General features: G+C 41.0%; 2 protein-coding genes across 5 annotated transcripts; both read right to left on the bottom strand.

Moving 5' to 3' along the window:
• On the bottom strand, positions 1-5,462 carry decr2 (2,4-dienoyl CoA reductase 2, peroxisomal). Of its 4 annotated transcripts, none has more exons than XM_080788455.1 (9): positions 5,016-5,462; positions 4,800-4,868; positions 3,711-3,762; positions 3,489-3,624; positions 2,946-3,070; positions 2,655-2,748; positions 1,536-1,640; positions 647-900; positions 1-389 (listed from the first exon to the last, which is right to left on the bottom strand). In XM_080788455.1, exons 1-8 carry the CDS (start codon positions 5,111-5,113, stop codon positions 680-682), a joined length of 900 nt encoding a protein of 299 aa, XP_080644581.1. In that variant the 5' UTR covers positions 5,114-5,462; the 3' UTR covers positions 1-389; positions 647-679. The 4 variants fall into 4 exon arrangements, with proteins under 4 accessions (XP_080644581.1, XP_080644582.1, XP_080644584.1 ...); XM_080788456.1 differs by having other exon boundaries at positions 712-900; XM_080788458.1 differs by having other exon boundaries at positions 1-900; positions 5,016-5,137; positions 5,260-5,462.
• Positions 5,463-7,110: 1,648 nt separating this feature from the next.
• Positions 7,111-11,976, bottom strand: LOC308332684 (retinol dehydrogenase 13-like). The gene is made up of 7 exons (XM_080788692.1): positions 11,826-11,976; positions 11,509-11,627; positions 10,758-10,913; positions 10,387-10,491; positions 9,743-9,955; positions 9,317-9,418; positions 7,111-8,751 (listed from the first exon to the last, which is right to left on the bottom strand). Exons 1-7 carry the CDS (start codon positions 11,888-11,890, stop codon positions 8,441-8,443), a joined length of 1,071 nt encoding a protein of 356 aa, XP_080644818.1. The 5' UTR covers positions 11,891-11,976; the 3' UTR covers positions 7,111-8,440.
• Positions 11,977-14,483: the final 2,507 nt, after the last annotated feature.

Here is a 14,483-nt window from a genome sequence, read left to right as displayed (position 1 = left end):
TGTAATTATAAAATATTTATTCATGGAGATTGTGAACATTTTAGTAAAAGAATTACAAATAATGTGCATAATTACAAGCTAGATCACTGAAGAGTAAGTTATATTCTAAGATTGAATTGATTATTAACTTGGACAGTACAGTGAGAGTTGACTTATTCATGACTTCATTCATATTTGGTCCATCACCAACATTCTAATTAACACACAATGCAAAATATTTCCTATGGTGTAGATGACACTTTCGTTTTCATGTTCTCTAACCCCTTAACCTTACAATAGGAGTATTAGGTTGAGAAGACCATCAACAGAACATTAGATTTACAGATGGTTTCTGATTTGCAATATCAACTTCTCTGTTTACTTGTGTCTTTGTTCAGCTGACCAAAAACCTAAAAGGAAAAAAAGAAAGACAAATAGATGAGCAAATGTCACATTGTTTTCACATCAAATACAGTAACTACAGGTTTCTGTAAACTTCCTCAGCTTAGGCTGACTTTAAGAAAGATGACTGCAAAGAAGGACAACAATAGTCTCATTGATTTCAGAATCAATTTATAGTTTACTGATGCTATTCACCAGAACACTCTCTCCCATTCTTCACATCGTCTTTTCGTACAGACCTCAAGCTCCGCCTCCTCCTACACACCTGTGTTCAGGAGGAGGAGAGGAGGGGCCTGGTTCAGAGTTTAGCGGATTTAGAGGAGAGTATACCCAACAGCATGGCCACGTCATTGTGAGAAGTCAGCCACGCGCCGCCATCCGCCACCAGGATGGCCCCGGTCACATAGGACGAGGCCCGGCTGGCCAGGAACAGAACACCATGGGCCATCTCGGTCTTGTTGCCCGCCCGCTGCAGCGGAATGGACCGGAACGCACCAGCAGCTTCACCCTTAGGGCCGCCTTTGAGGGATTTAAACATAGTTCAGCAAAAGTTTTAACTTTTAAGTTAATTAGTTGGTCTATTTATTTACTAGCCACTTGACTTAACTAATAATAAAATCCATTCTGAACAAAAGCAAGTAGAATATGTATATTGTACAGTATTAACGGTAGGCTACAACCAGTAACTCTCCATTTGTCAAGAAACAATATCTTGACTCCTACCTACTTAAGATTCTACTTGTAGCAAGCAAAAAAGCTATTACAAGAAACTGGTTACAAAAGAACTGTCCTACTGCCGACCTTTTTATCAACATTGTGAAACAACTGCATCACCTAGAACAGATGACCTATTCGTTAAGACTGCAAAAAGAGCTGGATGAAAGAAGATGGGAGAAATGGACAGAGTTTGTTTTTTTGTATTTTGTTTTTACTCAGTTTTATTTTATTTACTGCTGATGTTTCTGTCCTATTGTATGTCTTGTTTGTCTTTTTTGTCTGTCTTGCATATTAAAAAAATCCTAAAATAAAGAGTTAAAAAAGAATCTGACATAGTTGGCATCTCTAGTCTTTACATATTAAAACATTAGTAAAATGAATGACAGTAAAAATCATTCCACTGCACTGATATATTATAGTGTCAAGCAAATCTTCACCCAATCTTCGGAAGCCTTCTGTGCCAGAGATAGGACCTGGCGCTATTGTGTTGACCCTGACGCCACTAGGACCCCATTCCACAGCCAGGTGCTTGGTCATGGCATCTGTAGACAGGAAATGGACAACCGAGTTATTTTTGAAGGATTCTCCATCTTATTCTTATGCCCCCACAGGCAGATAGCTGGAGCTTATCTCACGAACGCCTTGAGGGAATTTCATGAGCAGAAATGTCCGCTTGTAAGTGCTCAAAAGGTCAAGGTCACTGTGACCTCATATCTGTCCCAATCTCATGAACACAATATCTCACAACTTGAGGGAATTTCATGATATTTAACACTTTGACTTCTATTCACGAGTTGCCCAAGTTAATTAATTGTAGAACACTTTCCCTGCGATTCGCGAGTTGCCCGAGTTGTGTTTTCATTATTTAATCCACGTTTTTAATCAGTTTTAAGTCACACGGCAATCCACCGGACAGAATGGGATATGAGACGCGTTTTGATGACGTCAAGACGCGTTTTGATGACGTCATTGCAAAAAGGTCCGTCACGCCGGCGTGCAAATTATGGGAAATTCAGTCCCTATTGTTTACAATGGGAAAGGTGCTTAGCAGCGAGCGCCCCCGTCCGGGCTGTTGTTGTGATCGGCACCTCGGAATATTTTACTACAACAAGCGATTACACCTTTTTAAAGTGGATTTTCATGACAAGCAATTTAGTGGTTGGTGCAGTGGCTGTTCAAAGGTAACTCTATACTTAGGCAGTCTAGGCTATTAGACCGCCGTACATTGTAGGCATTCAACCTGTTCAAGAATAACAAGATTGGATGTGGCAATTTTATTTTCCTATAATTTCATGATATTTGGAATACATTTCCACTTGCACTCAAGGATGCGCTGATTCGAAGTAGGTGGTCAATTACTGTGGCCTAACAAAAACATGGTCACTATTCAATTTCTTCAGCCTTTATTCAATATACATACCGTATAGAATTTGAGTCTGGACAGAGAGATACAATTATATAAATGGCAAGTGGCAAGAGGCATACAACCGTGATGTGGTATTTCTAGTTATAACTTTACATAATATAATGAAAATAAAGTGGTTATTTTTTCTTACCATTGGCAGCCTTTGCAGAGCCAGCATGCACCTGGAGGGCCTGCCCCCTGTAGCCAAGTGTTGCTGAAATGTTCACAATGTTGCCTCCATGGTCCTGCACAAAACAATGATGGGACAATCACTATCTATCAGAATAAATAGCACCAATGGTTGAAATTCCAGACCAGTGTTGCACAGGAGATGAACCAGCTTGTTCTCAGAGTAAAAGGAGAATCTCCACACAGATGCTTATAAAAATAATCGAAACAATGTAATGCATGCACAAGTATACTGACATGAAAAGTTCAGTACCTTGAACCACTTCTCATAAACCATCTTGCTGGTATTGAACGTGCCCATGGTGTCTATCTCCATGACAGTCTTGAAGGCATTAAAGGACAGGGAGGTTGCGGGGCAGAGGAAATTCCCAGCAGCATCTTTCAAAGAATTTACATAATCATAATCATTACCAAGTTAAACCCCCCAAATCATGTAATAGAGAACAGTATATTATAATTATAACAATCAGCTGTATGTCATATTGCAATTAAGCATCTATTCTATATCTATAGTGTAATTCTGGAGAGAATCTGCATTACGTAAAGATAGGAGATAAGAATAGATGCAGCTTTGATTATAAAGTTAATGATTCAACTAAAACCTTCAAAAGTCAGCCTTGATCCAAACACATTTCACTAATTGCCATATGGGAAACCTTAGCATTATGTTTTTATTATAGGGGTGTTGTAAAATGAAGAACATGCTAGTGACAAGTGTCACTGTGTGGGTTTAAGCTCGAGAGTCCCACCCAATTATTTGACTACCACAAACAGAAAGATAGTTACATTTACATACTGTTAATGAGGATGTCTATGTGACCAAACTCTTTCAGTGTCTCCTCCATGGCAGCAGCAATCGTCTCTGGCTGCCTGACATCAATACACAAAGGGAGACAACGGCGTCCTGACACGGCAGATAACTTGTTGGCTGCCTAAAGGGATGGACAGGGTCACAATGAGTCAGACTAGCTTCATAAAAACTTTTACCTATATATTCCCGAATTTATGTAAGAGTGACCTCTTTGAGCTTGTCCAAGTTCCTGCTGGCTATCACTGTGTCACAGCCATGCCTGAAAGACATAAAATAAATCTGTTTAAAATGCGTTAAGACTAATTTATACTTAGTCAGTATAAATTTAAAAGAAAATAGTTATTTTTGTTGAGTGGCACTGTTGTGCGACAAGTATAAATTAGGCTCAAGGCAAGAGGTAAATACTATCAAAATAAATATATATCATGTGAAAAGGCATAATTAAAGTGGCTGGAAAGGGAATGTAGTACTTAAGCAGATTGGATAAGTACTAAGTAGGGTGACAGACAAGCAGTAATTTTGTGAAAATCGCCCATCTACAGTATATACAGCGCGCGCGCGCGCACACACACACACACACACACACACACACACACACACACACACACACACACACACACACACACACACACACACACAGGATAAAGGTCAGGTGACCATTGTGAATATTTATGATAACCACAAGGTGATAATGGTGCGCACGCAGGTGAAATTTCTGCTAATGGTGCAGGAAAGGTTGAGTATCAAGCGGTAAAAGGTTAACAGGGCAAATAGTCATGTTGCACTTGCAATGACTATACACAATCAAATCCATGGTAGGTGTTTACACTTCCAGAGTTACATTAACTCTGCAGATTTTGTTGTATAGCTTCTTCTAAGGAAGTCTCTTAAAAAATCTCCATCCACTTAAGCGTGAGCTAGTATTTCTAACAAAGGGGGTACCGGTATGTTTTATCTTACATAACTTCAAACCTGTACAAGCTAAGAGACAACAGCATGGCTCTCAGATAGCAAAGCCTGGGGGCAAAGTCAGGTGCCACATGGATGAAGGGGCTTTTTACAGTACAAAATGCACAAGTGAGATTTGTAATCTATGTCACTATATGTCATCAATACTCAAATTTGGTTGGAAAGCGAAAACTACAAAATGTTCCATCAATTGTCAATTGTTTCTGTAGCATATGCAATACGGAAATAGCATTCTACAAGTAGAGTGCTGAGGAGGAGAGGTAATCATCAATTATAGTGCAGTACTACTACTTGCCCCAGCAGAGAGGCAAAGGCAAAAGGTCTTACCTCATGAATACTTCAGCTATGCGTAGACCAATTCCAGATCCTCCACCAGTTATAAAAGCAACTTGATCCCTAAAAAAAAGTGACATTGCATACATTATCATTAATTCATAAGTAACACCTTTTCACATTTGACCAAATGTGTTATTTATTTCATTATGCTGCCATAGCCAACAATAATTGTGTGCAATTGTGTGCAGTGGTGCACTAAATACTTACTTTAATAGATCTGGACTGTAGATGTGGGTGTATGAAGTCATGCAGTCGTCTGTGTCAACATCCTCTGGCATTAACTCTCCTACTTGTGGCTCTGCCATTTTTACGTTTCTAAAAGAAATAAACTGATTTCGGTGGAAAAAACTATTCAAGCTATTTATACCAGTGTGTAGAATGCTACACGGTGAGGTCAAATTAAAAAAAGGTATAACTTGTAAGTTCAGTTGCACAAATCAGGTCACTTTACCTCCTGCAAGCAGGCGCAGGACACCGACAATCTCCCGTTGACAGAACAAAAAACACGATCAAATACTACGACAGAAGACGACACACTCTTGACCGTTTATATACAGCTTGTTGTTGTTACCACAATGAAAACAAATCGTTGCTTCTGTCTTGCTTCTGCTCCGTCAATCTGGCCATACAGCCAGTGTCTTTTTGGGAAATCTAAACCATAGAGAAACCATAGAGTATTAGCAAAAATAAGACTTCCGGTGGACGATCTCTTCAAAATAAGAGTACCCTCTAGAGTATTGAAAATTTTAAAAACACTAGTATAGTGTTTTTAAAAACACTATCCTGGTGTTTTTAGCCTGGGTTAAAAACACTATCCTAGTGTTTTTTAAAACACCAGGATAGTGTTTCTAAAAACACCAGGATAGTTTTAAAAAACACCAGGATAGTGTTTTAAAAAACAGTGAAACACCAGGATAGTGTTTTTAAAAACACTAGGATAGTGTTTTTAAAAACACTAGGATGGTGTCTATTTGAGGTAGGACCGATTGACCCCACAGCTACTGAGGGGGCACAGTGGCACAGTCGGTAATGCTGTCGCCTGGTTGGAATAACATGTACGTCCAACCGGGGAAACTCACCCCTGTCAGGTAAAAAGAAGCGGCTTGGACCGCATGCATTGAAGAAAGCATGAGGTCTGTCCGTTGCTCTCCCCAGGTTGGCAGAGGGATTGTAGTTCCAGGATTACATTAGATAATTGACACTGGGTGTTACAAAATTGTGGGATAAAGATTTGGAATAAAAACAAATATATAGGTCTACTGTACTGTATGCCAAATACAATGTAGGCATATGTTAAAATTCATATTTCCCTAATAGAACAGACATTTATTTACATTTGTTGTAGGTTTTTTGGTTAGGTCAAAGGTCACATCATTATTGTTTTAGTCAATTTCTATCTTAATTTGAAATCCATTGACCGGAAGTAAAATTCATACTAAAGTATGACTTGACGAGCGTGTTGAGAACACACTTGACGAAACATTAGTGTACTTTGGACACTTTTTGGACCATAGTTCACAAATCATAAATCGTGATGCATTATGGGTAATGAAGTTCTGTTGTGGTGTAGTAGGCTATGTATGTGTTCAAGGGGATACAGGATAGGTGTTCATGGACAAGGTAATTTTTGACAGCATGCATATTTATCAAATAGCTAAGCCTATTGTCATGTTTCATTTTCAGAAACATTCTAGAGAAAATAATTATATCCCCTAAACATTGAAAGTCATAATATTTTCGTTTAGGCCTATTGATGACGGTCAGCCTATTGACTGACCATCTGGGACCAGTGCACCTTAGATGCTCTGGGAATTGTTCATGTAGAATAAATCTAAAGTCGAGGACGTTTACAACAGTAATGGTCTGTTTTTCCCAGCAAGAGAGCCAAGGTAAACTCATTGATATTGATCAAGCTCGTCTCCAATAATAATGATGGCACCACTCAGGATCCTTATAGTGGTAAACTGACCCCCAATTTAAACAGTCTAACTATCTGTTTCACATGGTCGATGTTCATCTGTGTGCATTAGTATAACGAATGGCCTTGTGTTAGAGCTGTAGAATTTGGGGATTTATTGACATGAGTGAGGAGTCCCATGAAAGAGATAGGCCTATATCTCAGTTGATTTGAGTTGCACAGTTTGCAGTAAAGCCTGCAGCTATGCTAACATTTCCCTATTTTTGGTCTGTGTAAAAGCTTTTCAATTTTAAGTAGTCTAATGACAATATTTACAACACAACACAGGCTTACTTACAGGTCATAAAACAAAGAACGTACTGTATCTTTTTCACATTTATTTTATTATAATTTGTCATAGCTACACAAGCCAAAACAGAAAGCAAAAGAAATAGCAGCATATTTCCTAAATGCCATGATAGAATATGGATAATAATGCACATGTTAGTAACTTATTTTTGGCCTTTCTTAAAATAAAAAAAAAACAGGAGTTGTTGTGTAACTGATATCATTCATACACGGTTCATGAACTTCGGAAACTCCACAAACAATACCAGTAGATAGAATGAATCAAGGCTTTCCTCTAACCTACTCAACTGTAGTTTCATAGTTCCCTCCCAAGTGGCACTGTTGTGTAGGTTTGTATCACATGCAAGGGAATGTGGACTGAGAACACAGAACAGCTAGAGAATAAGCAGATATTCTGGATTTTAAATGTCATTACAGGGCTTTACAAACAGTGCAAAGGTGCATAGATTGCAAACATTTCAGTACATATTGGCTTTTCCTCAGTGCAAAGTGAGACAGGCATGATGAGTCGTCATCATCTTGTCCCTAACACAGAACTTAAATGCAATTAACAATAATATAATTTAATGTTTGTTTTGTACCGTTTGTTTTACATGACCATTACATCACCTAATCAACATGAGTTAAACATTAAGCGCCCCTCACTTCACACTGGTGTGATTTTTAAATAACTATACCTATAAATATATTTATTTATCTGACAAACATTTCTTTGTGGGTCCATATAGGGAATATGACCTGAGAAACAAGAACATATATGTTCTTGTTCTTGGTATCAATACTCATTTAGGCATATGTGAATATATTCACGTATGCCTAAATGAGTATTGATACCAAGGTGAAATAGAAATAGGAAATGGGCGTGCTGGTAGACAGAGAATTTCACAGAATACCTGACCATTGCTCCAAGCATCATAGATTGTTCTCCCTGATGTAATGACCGCCCACTCAGTCAGGACTGCAGACTCTATTTACTGTAGATGGCATGTTGTTCAGACTGATGCCAGGTTTGATATTTACATGGTAAACTAGTTACTTTGTAGGACTTAATTGTGTTGCACTGTATTGGCATGTTCCTTGTTTGATTATGATTATAGTTCATGTTCAACCTAAATTCTTCAAATTGGTTACAGATATGGAGTTGATAAGATAGCTAGCACAATGCATGTCTTTTAAAAATATCAATGCCATATTCTATTCTCATTGAGTCCAGGACAAAAACAATATCAAAGAGGGATTTTATCACACTTGAACAAGACAACTTGAACAAAATCATCCTGATACAGGAACATATGAAGTACCAAACAATTGTCTTGTTATTACAGGTCTGACATTCATTGCTAGCTCAGGCCTACTGCACTACAAACTAACTAACTGGAGGTCCATTTGACTGCAAGCTCTGTCCCTGTGTTTGTGGAGCTGTACTTCTGTCATCTGGTGGTGGTGGCATGGGCTTGCTAGCCTGTCCCTTCTCTTCCTTCAGACCCACTAGCCTGGCACTTACTTCCCACAACCTCCGAGCCACCTCCTGGTCAAGGGCCTGGGGTGCTGGTTCTTTTAATGTCATCACGTCATAGTAGCCCCCTGTGAGTCCCTCAAGCTCCTCAGCAATAGCTAGGTAGATGCTGGGCTGCGCTCCCAGCTCTGGCCCTTTCACCAGTAGAGAGAAAAATGGACCTAAGGAAGATGAAAGGTTTGGAAGTGAAATGACTACTCTAACAGATGGGACAATGTTCAATATTGAGTCCTATGAGATTAGGTTTAAATGAGTAGTTGTGTTAAAGGAGAATTCCATGCTAGAACTTCAGGCTTTCATACCTTTATTTGTAAATACGTCCCCACCAAAGAGGTCCAGGTGTTATTTTGTTCAAAAGTGCATTATTGGCTATTTCCCCTAATATAAGCCCTCAATCTGGGTTGGGTTTTTGTGCTAATTCGCTTATTTCCATCTAAATAAGTGAATTAGCACAACACCCCAATGCCCCATTCAATTCAATGCAATGCAATTAAATTCATTGAGGGCTTATGGTAGGGGAAATAGCCAATAATGAGCTTTTGCACAAAATAACACCTGGACCTCTTTGGTGGGGACGTAACAACTAAAAACAAAGGTAAGAAAGCCTTCTAGCATGGAATTCTCCTTTAATGCAGCATATTTACAATTAATTTGCCCAGAGGCAATGAGAATGTGGATTTTTCTCAAAACCAAACAACTATACTAGTGAAGAAGCAGGTTACTCACCCAGTACCGAGCTTGAGAACTGGGATTGATGGAGGCCAGTGTGTCTCCCCAAATCTGTGGAAACCACCCCAGGGTGTATGGCATTCACAGTCACTCCAGTACCTATTATTATCAAACACACACACACACACACACACACACACACACACACACACACACACACACACACACACACACACACACACACACACACACACACACACACACACACACACACACACACACACACACACACACACACACACACACACACACACACACACACACACACACACACACACACACACACACACACACACACACACACATCTTCATGAGTAATATTTATGAAGAGACTTCCAATTTGTGATTATAAAACAGGAATATATACTTTAGGCCTCACTCCTACACGCACACACCCACATGGCTGAGAGTCACAAGACTTGCCTTCTAACCGCTTGGCTAACTCTCTGGTGAAGAGAACATTTGCAAGCTTGCTTTGGCAGTATGCCTTCTTTGTTTCAAACTTCTTCTTCTCCCAGTTCAGGTCGCTGAAGTCAATCTCTCCAACAATGTGGGCGAGCGAGGCCAGGTTGATCACTCTACTGGGGGCGGAGTCTTTCAACTTATCCAGCAGGAGATTTGTCAACAAAAAATGTCCTGAAATAAAGTAATACACAATGCTGTTACTCTACTAGTACTATTTACAGCAGTAGTCATTTCCAGTGTTGGACAGGGTGTCAGGGATATATGAGTGAGTTTACTTATAGACACGTTTATATAAAAAAGGGATACTTAACACACATGTGTAAATATTAACAAATAGGTATATTTCATGCAAAGAGATTTGTTCATCAGCTAGGCTGGTGCTGAATAGGTCACATTCAATACATTTTATCAAAGTTTATTTCAATATTCTATTCATTTTATTTATCAAAGCGTCTACACACAGTACAATCCTTTTCCATTTGTAACTCTGAGAATATACAAATGTAACCAAGATGGACCCTTACAAGTACATTTTTGTTACATTTGTACACTAGACATCTTGCTTCCTTGAATCCTTACTCTAATAATTTCAGAGAGCATACCTAAATGGTTCACACCAAACTGCATGTCAAAACCATCTTCTGTTTTCCATGAGGGACATCGCATCACCCCTGCATTGTTTATTAGTATATCCACCCGCTGCTCCTCTACAATACATCAAGAAAAATAAACAAATAAAGGAGTAAAAAGCTGTTATATTGCGATTATCTCCAGTGTTTCCCCTACAGGTATATGCATTATTGTGGTGGGCCACACGTAGCGGGTCTGATGCATGAAAGCACCCCCCCCCCACACACACACGTCACACACACACACACACACACACACACACCCACAACATCTGGCTAGGGGAAACACTGATCTCAAATAATGTTGATTAGGCAATTATGTAATAATTGTGTCAGGCCTTCACCTTGTTTGACTCTCTCTGCAAACTGATGAATAGATTTAATGGAAGCCAGATCAATGTGAGACGCATATACGTGGGGGTTCAGGGTTTTCCCACGTATCTCTTTGGCTGCAGCTTCACATTTCTCCATGTCCCGACATCCCATAATGACTCGACCTCCTGTTGCCGTGACAGTATCAGGTGTGTTAGATAGGGCGAGAAAATCATACAAACATGTGTTTTAATGACCATATGTCATATGTCAATATCAAATAACTAATGTACGTATAGATAAGGGGTCTTCAATGTTTTTCAGGCCAAGGACCCCTTAGCTGAGAGATGCAGGGAACCCACACTACATTTTGTTTTGCCGTATAACCGTTTCATAGATTTCACATACTTGTTCGTATGACATCACCTTCATCGCCATGACATTTAACCACATAAACCTTCTACAAGCTCAAAACGCATCGCGATGGGTTTGTGAGATCTTCTCTCTTCGGCAAATGGTCCCCCCATAAAAAGGATGAGAGGGTTCAAGAGGTTAATAAAAAATAATGAAAAACCCAGAGGACCCACTAGGTGTCCCGGACCCCCAGTTGAAGACCCCTGGTATAAATGATTTGTGACTAGCCAGATATGGCCATAAACAATAAGTTATTAAAGTTAATGGGTAAATGTAGGTCTAATTTTATATTGAGGCGCCCACAATGCCCACCGCCCCACCCTATTGTAACTGACATTATACGTCATGAACATATATGTATTTCCATACCTCTTCGTGCCAGTTCTCTGGCTGTCTCTTTTCCAATGCCTGTGTTGGCCCCTGTTATGATCACAGTCTTCCCTTTAATAGTAGACTTGCTAGGACACATACCTCCAGTGACATGGTTCCTACAAATTAAGAAATATTACGTCAAGTTAGATTATATGAATCGTAGACGTAGACATAGGGTATGCTGTAACACAGTAACATAGCCTATTAGCCTTGCTTTCAATCAGTTTAATCAAAGGGGCAAAGTATGAAGCATGATGCCACCACTGCCACCAGTCAAATGTACCAACTACATATAGACCCATGCGCTTACTCACTTCAATAAAACAGCGAACCCAATGACTGATCCAAAAACAGAAACTGGAAAAATGTATTTGCTCATTATTTTCGACTAATGTTAACTAAAGAATGTCATTGGAAATTGTTATTTTGCACGACAGGGACGCGGGCAGCTAAAATAAATGCACAAGGTTATGTATCGTTCAGTAACTGCGCTGCTGCGCATGTTTTTAGCGTCATGCCGTCATCATACTCCCTGATAATTTGACCAATCACATTGAGCCGAGCCAGAGCCTCTACCTACCTATTGCATTTTGGGAAATGCAGTTCCACCTGAAACGAACCCATATCCCAATCCTGATTCCTGACTAACTTCAAGTAACTTGTCTTGTCAAAATCCAAGGCCTTGTATTGGGGGTCCTACTTGAAAATGAAAAACATCCGGAAAACAGTAGAATATATGGGTATAATGAAACTATAACAGCTAGAATCAAATACTATCTATATACCGTAATATGGACTTTTGCAGACTGACTGGGGCAGAGGAGAGGACAAGTAGGTGGAGAAAGAATTAACTTGCTTGCGGATGGGGATGGGACTCAATGTTTTATCAATTGCGCAACTGCGTCTATGATTCCCCCTATATGTGCGTGCAGCGTGCCACTCTATCTGCTGTATCTATTAATGAGTTTAAAGAGAAATTTGTATTTGGCACGTCGCTGTCCATCGACGGTAGTGCTGAACCGCGGTAGATGGTTCATAGATCTACAATGAAAGATCAACATGGGTATCTTGATTCTTAATGTCCCATGCAGGGAGGATTGTTTCTACACCTGCGATTCTTCATCTGTCCCTGCCAGTGCCTGAGATTAGCTGTCCACAGACAGACAGACAGACAGACAGACAGACAGACAGACAGACAGACAGACAGACAGACAGGCGGCAGCAAACGTTTTATTGGCCTTTTTTATGTGCTTGGGAGGGAGGGGTGGGGTGGGATGGGGGGCATAATTTGTATAGGCACTAGGACCCAGTACATGTGAAACCATCTCACTGCCAGAAGGTGGTGACTATGGGCTCCGTCTATGAGCAAATTTAGAACTTCCGGTCTGAGAGCTAGCAGATTTAAGACATCCGGTTGCTTTCAGAATAAAATAAGGTTAATTAATTCGTTAATTAAATAATTTTTACATTACATTATTAGTATTATTATTACATTACAGTTATTGTAAAGACACACATTATGTTTCTGTGTAAAAATAAGTAATTAAATAACATAAAAAAGTTATCTAAATGGATAAATGCTATTCACTGGAGTGCATGGACTTTATAAAGTGGACACTGGACAAAAGACGGCTCCGCGAGGCAACTATCTGGACATACCCACGCGTCCGGGGAGATGTCCTCTACCACCCCACAGTCTCCGCTAAGCGGGAGAGGTGTAAAATTCACAGCAGCAGAGCTTCTACTGGGGTCAATGCAAAAAAATGTACCGTTTCCGGACCCAGAATGGACACTGGACAAAAGACGGCTCCGCGAGGCAACTATCTGGACATACCCACGCGTCCGGGGAGATGTCCTCTACCACCCCACAGTCTCCGCTAAGCGGGAGAGGTGTAAAATTCAGAGCAGCAGACCTTCTATTGGGGTCAACACTCAAAAAAGTGCCGTTTCCAGACCCAGAATGGACACTGGACAAAGAGGCCTCCGCGAGGCAACTATCTGGACATACCCACGCGTCCGGGGAGATGTCCTCTACCACCCCACAGTCTCCGCTAAGCGGGAGAGGTGTAAAATTCAGAGCAGCTGACCTTCTATTGGGGTCAACACTCAAAAAAGTGCCGTTTCCAGACCCAGAATGGACACTGGACAAAGAGGCCTCCGCGAGGCAACTATCTGGACATACCCACGCGTCCGGGGAGATGTCCTCTACCACCCCACAGTCTCCGCTAAGCGGGAGAGGTGTAAAATTCAGAGCAGCTGACCTTCTATTGGGGTCAACACTCAAAAAAGTGCCGTTTCCAGACCCAGAATGGACACTGGACAAAGAGGCCTCCGCGAGGCAACTATCTGGACATACCCACGCGTCCGGGGAGATGTCCTCTACCACCCCACAGTCTCCGCTAAGCGGGAGAGGTGTAAAATTCAGAGCAGCAGACCTTCTATTGGGGTCAACACTCAAAAAATTACCATTTCCGGACCCAGAATGGACACTGGACAAAAGACGGCTCCGCGAGGCAACTATCTGGACATACCCACGCGTCCGGGGAGATGTCCTCTACCACCCCACAGTCTCCGCTAAGTGGGAGAGGTGTAAAATTCAGAGCAGCTGACCTTCTATTGGGGTCAACACTCAAAAAAGTGCCGTTTCCAGACCCAGAATGGACACTGGACAAAGAGGCCTCCGCGAGGCAACTATCTGGACATACCCACGCGTCCGGGGAGATGTCCTCTACCACCCCACAGTCTCCGCTAAGCGGGAGAGGTGTAAAATTCAGAGCAGCTGACCTTCTATTGGGGTCAACACTCAAAAAAGTGCCGTTTCCAGACCCAGAATGGACACTGGACAAAGAGGCCTCCGCGAGGCAACTATCTGGACATACCCACGCGTCCGGGGAGATGTCCTCTACCACCCCACAGTCTCCGCTAAGCGGGAGAGGTGTAAAATTCAGAGCAGCTGACCTTCTATTGGGGTC

This window comes from Protomyctophum bolini (genome assembly GCF_963924005.1).
Source record: "Protomyctophum bolini genome assembly, chromosome: 18".
In the NCBI taxonomy this organism is placed as follows: domain Eukaryota; kingdom Metazoa; phylum Chordata; class Actinopteri; order Myctophiformes; family Myctophidae; genus Protomyctophum; species Protomyctophum bolini.
The sequence above is the reverse complement of the archived record's forward strand: the minus strand, read 5'-3'. Positions and strand labels throughout refer to the sequence as shown.

Excerpts from the sequence above, each read along its gene's own strand:
- decr2 (XM_080788455.1), bottom strand. The coding sequence starts at position 5,113 with ATGGCAGAGCCACAAGTAGGAGAGTTAATGCCAGAGGATGTTGACACA. Across the intron at positions 3,763-4,799 it reads ATAGCTGAAGTATTCATGAG|GCATGGCTGTGACACAGTGA; the intron begins GTAAGACCTTTT and ends TATGTCTTTCAG. Across the intron at positions 3,071-3,488 it reads CATAGACATCCTCATTAACA|ATGCTGCTGGGAATTTCCTC; the intron begins GTATGTAAATGT and ends ATTCTTTGAAAG.
- LOC308332684 (XM_080788692.1), bottom strand. The coding sequence starts at position 11,890 with ATGAGCAAATACATTTTTCCAGTTTCTGTTTTTGGATCAGTCATTGGG. Across the intron at positions 10,492-10,757 it reads TGCAGAGAGAGTCAAACAAG|AGGAGCAGCGGGTGGATATA; the intron begins GTGAAGGCCTGA and ends GATGTATTGTAG. Across the intron at positions 9,419-9,742 it reads GTTAGCCAAGCGGTTAGAAG|GTACTGGAGTGACTGTGAAT; the intron begins GCAAGTCTTGTG and ends TGATAATAATAG.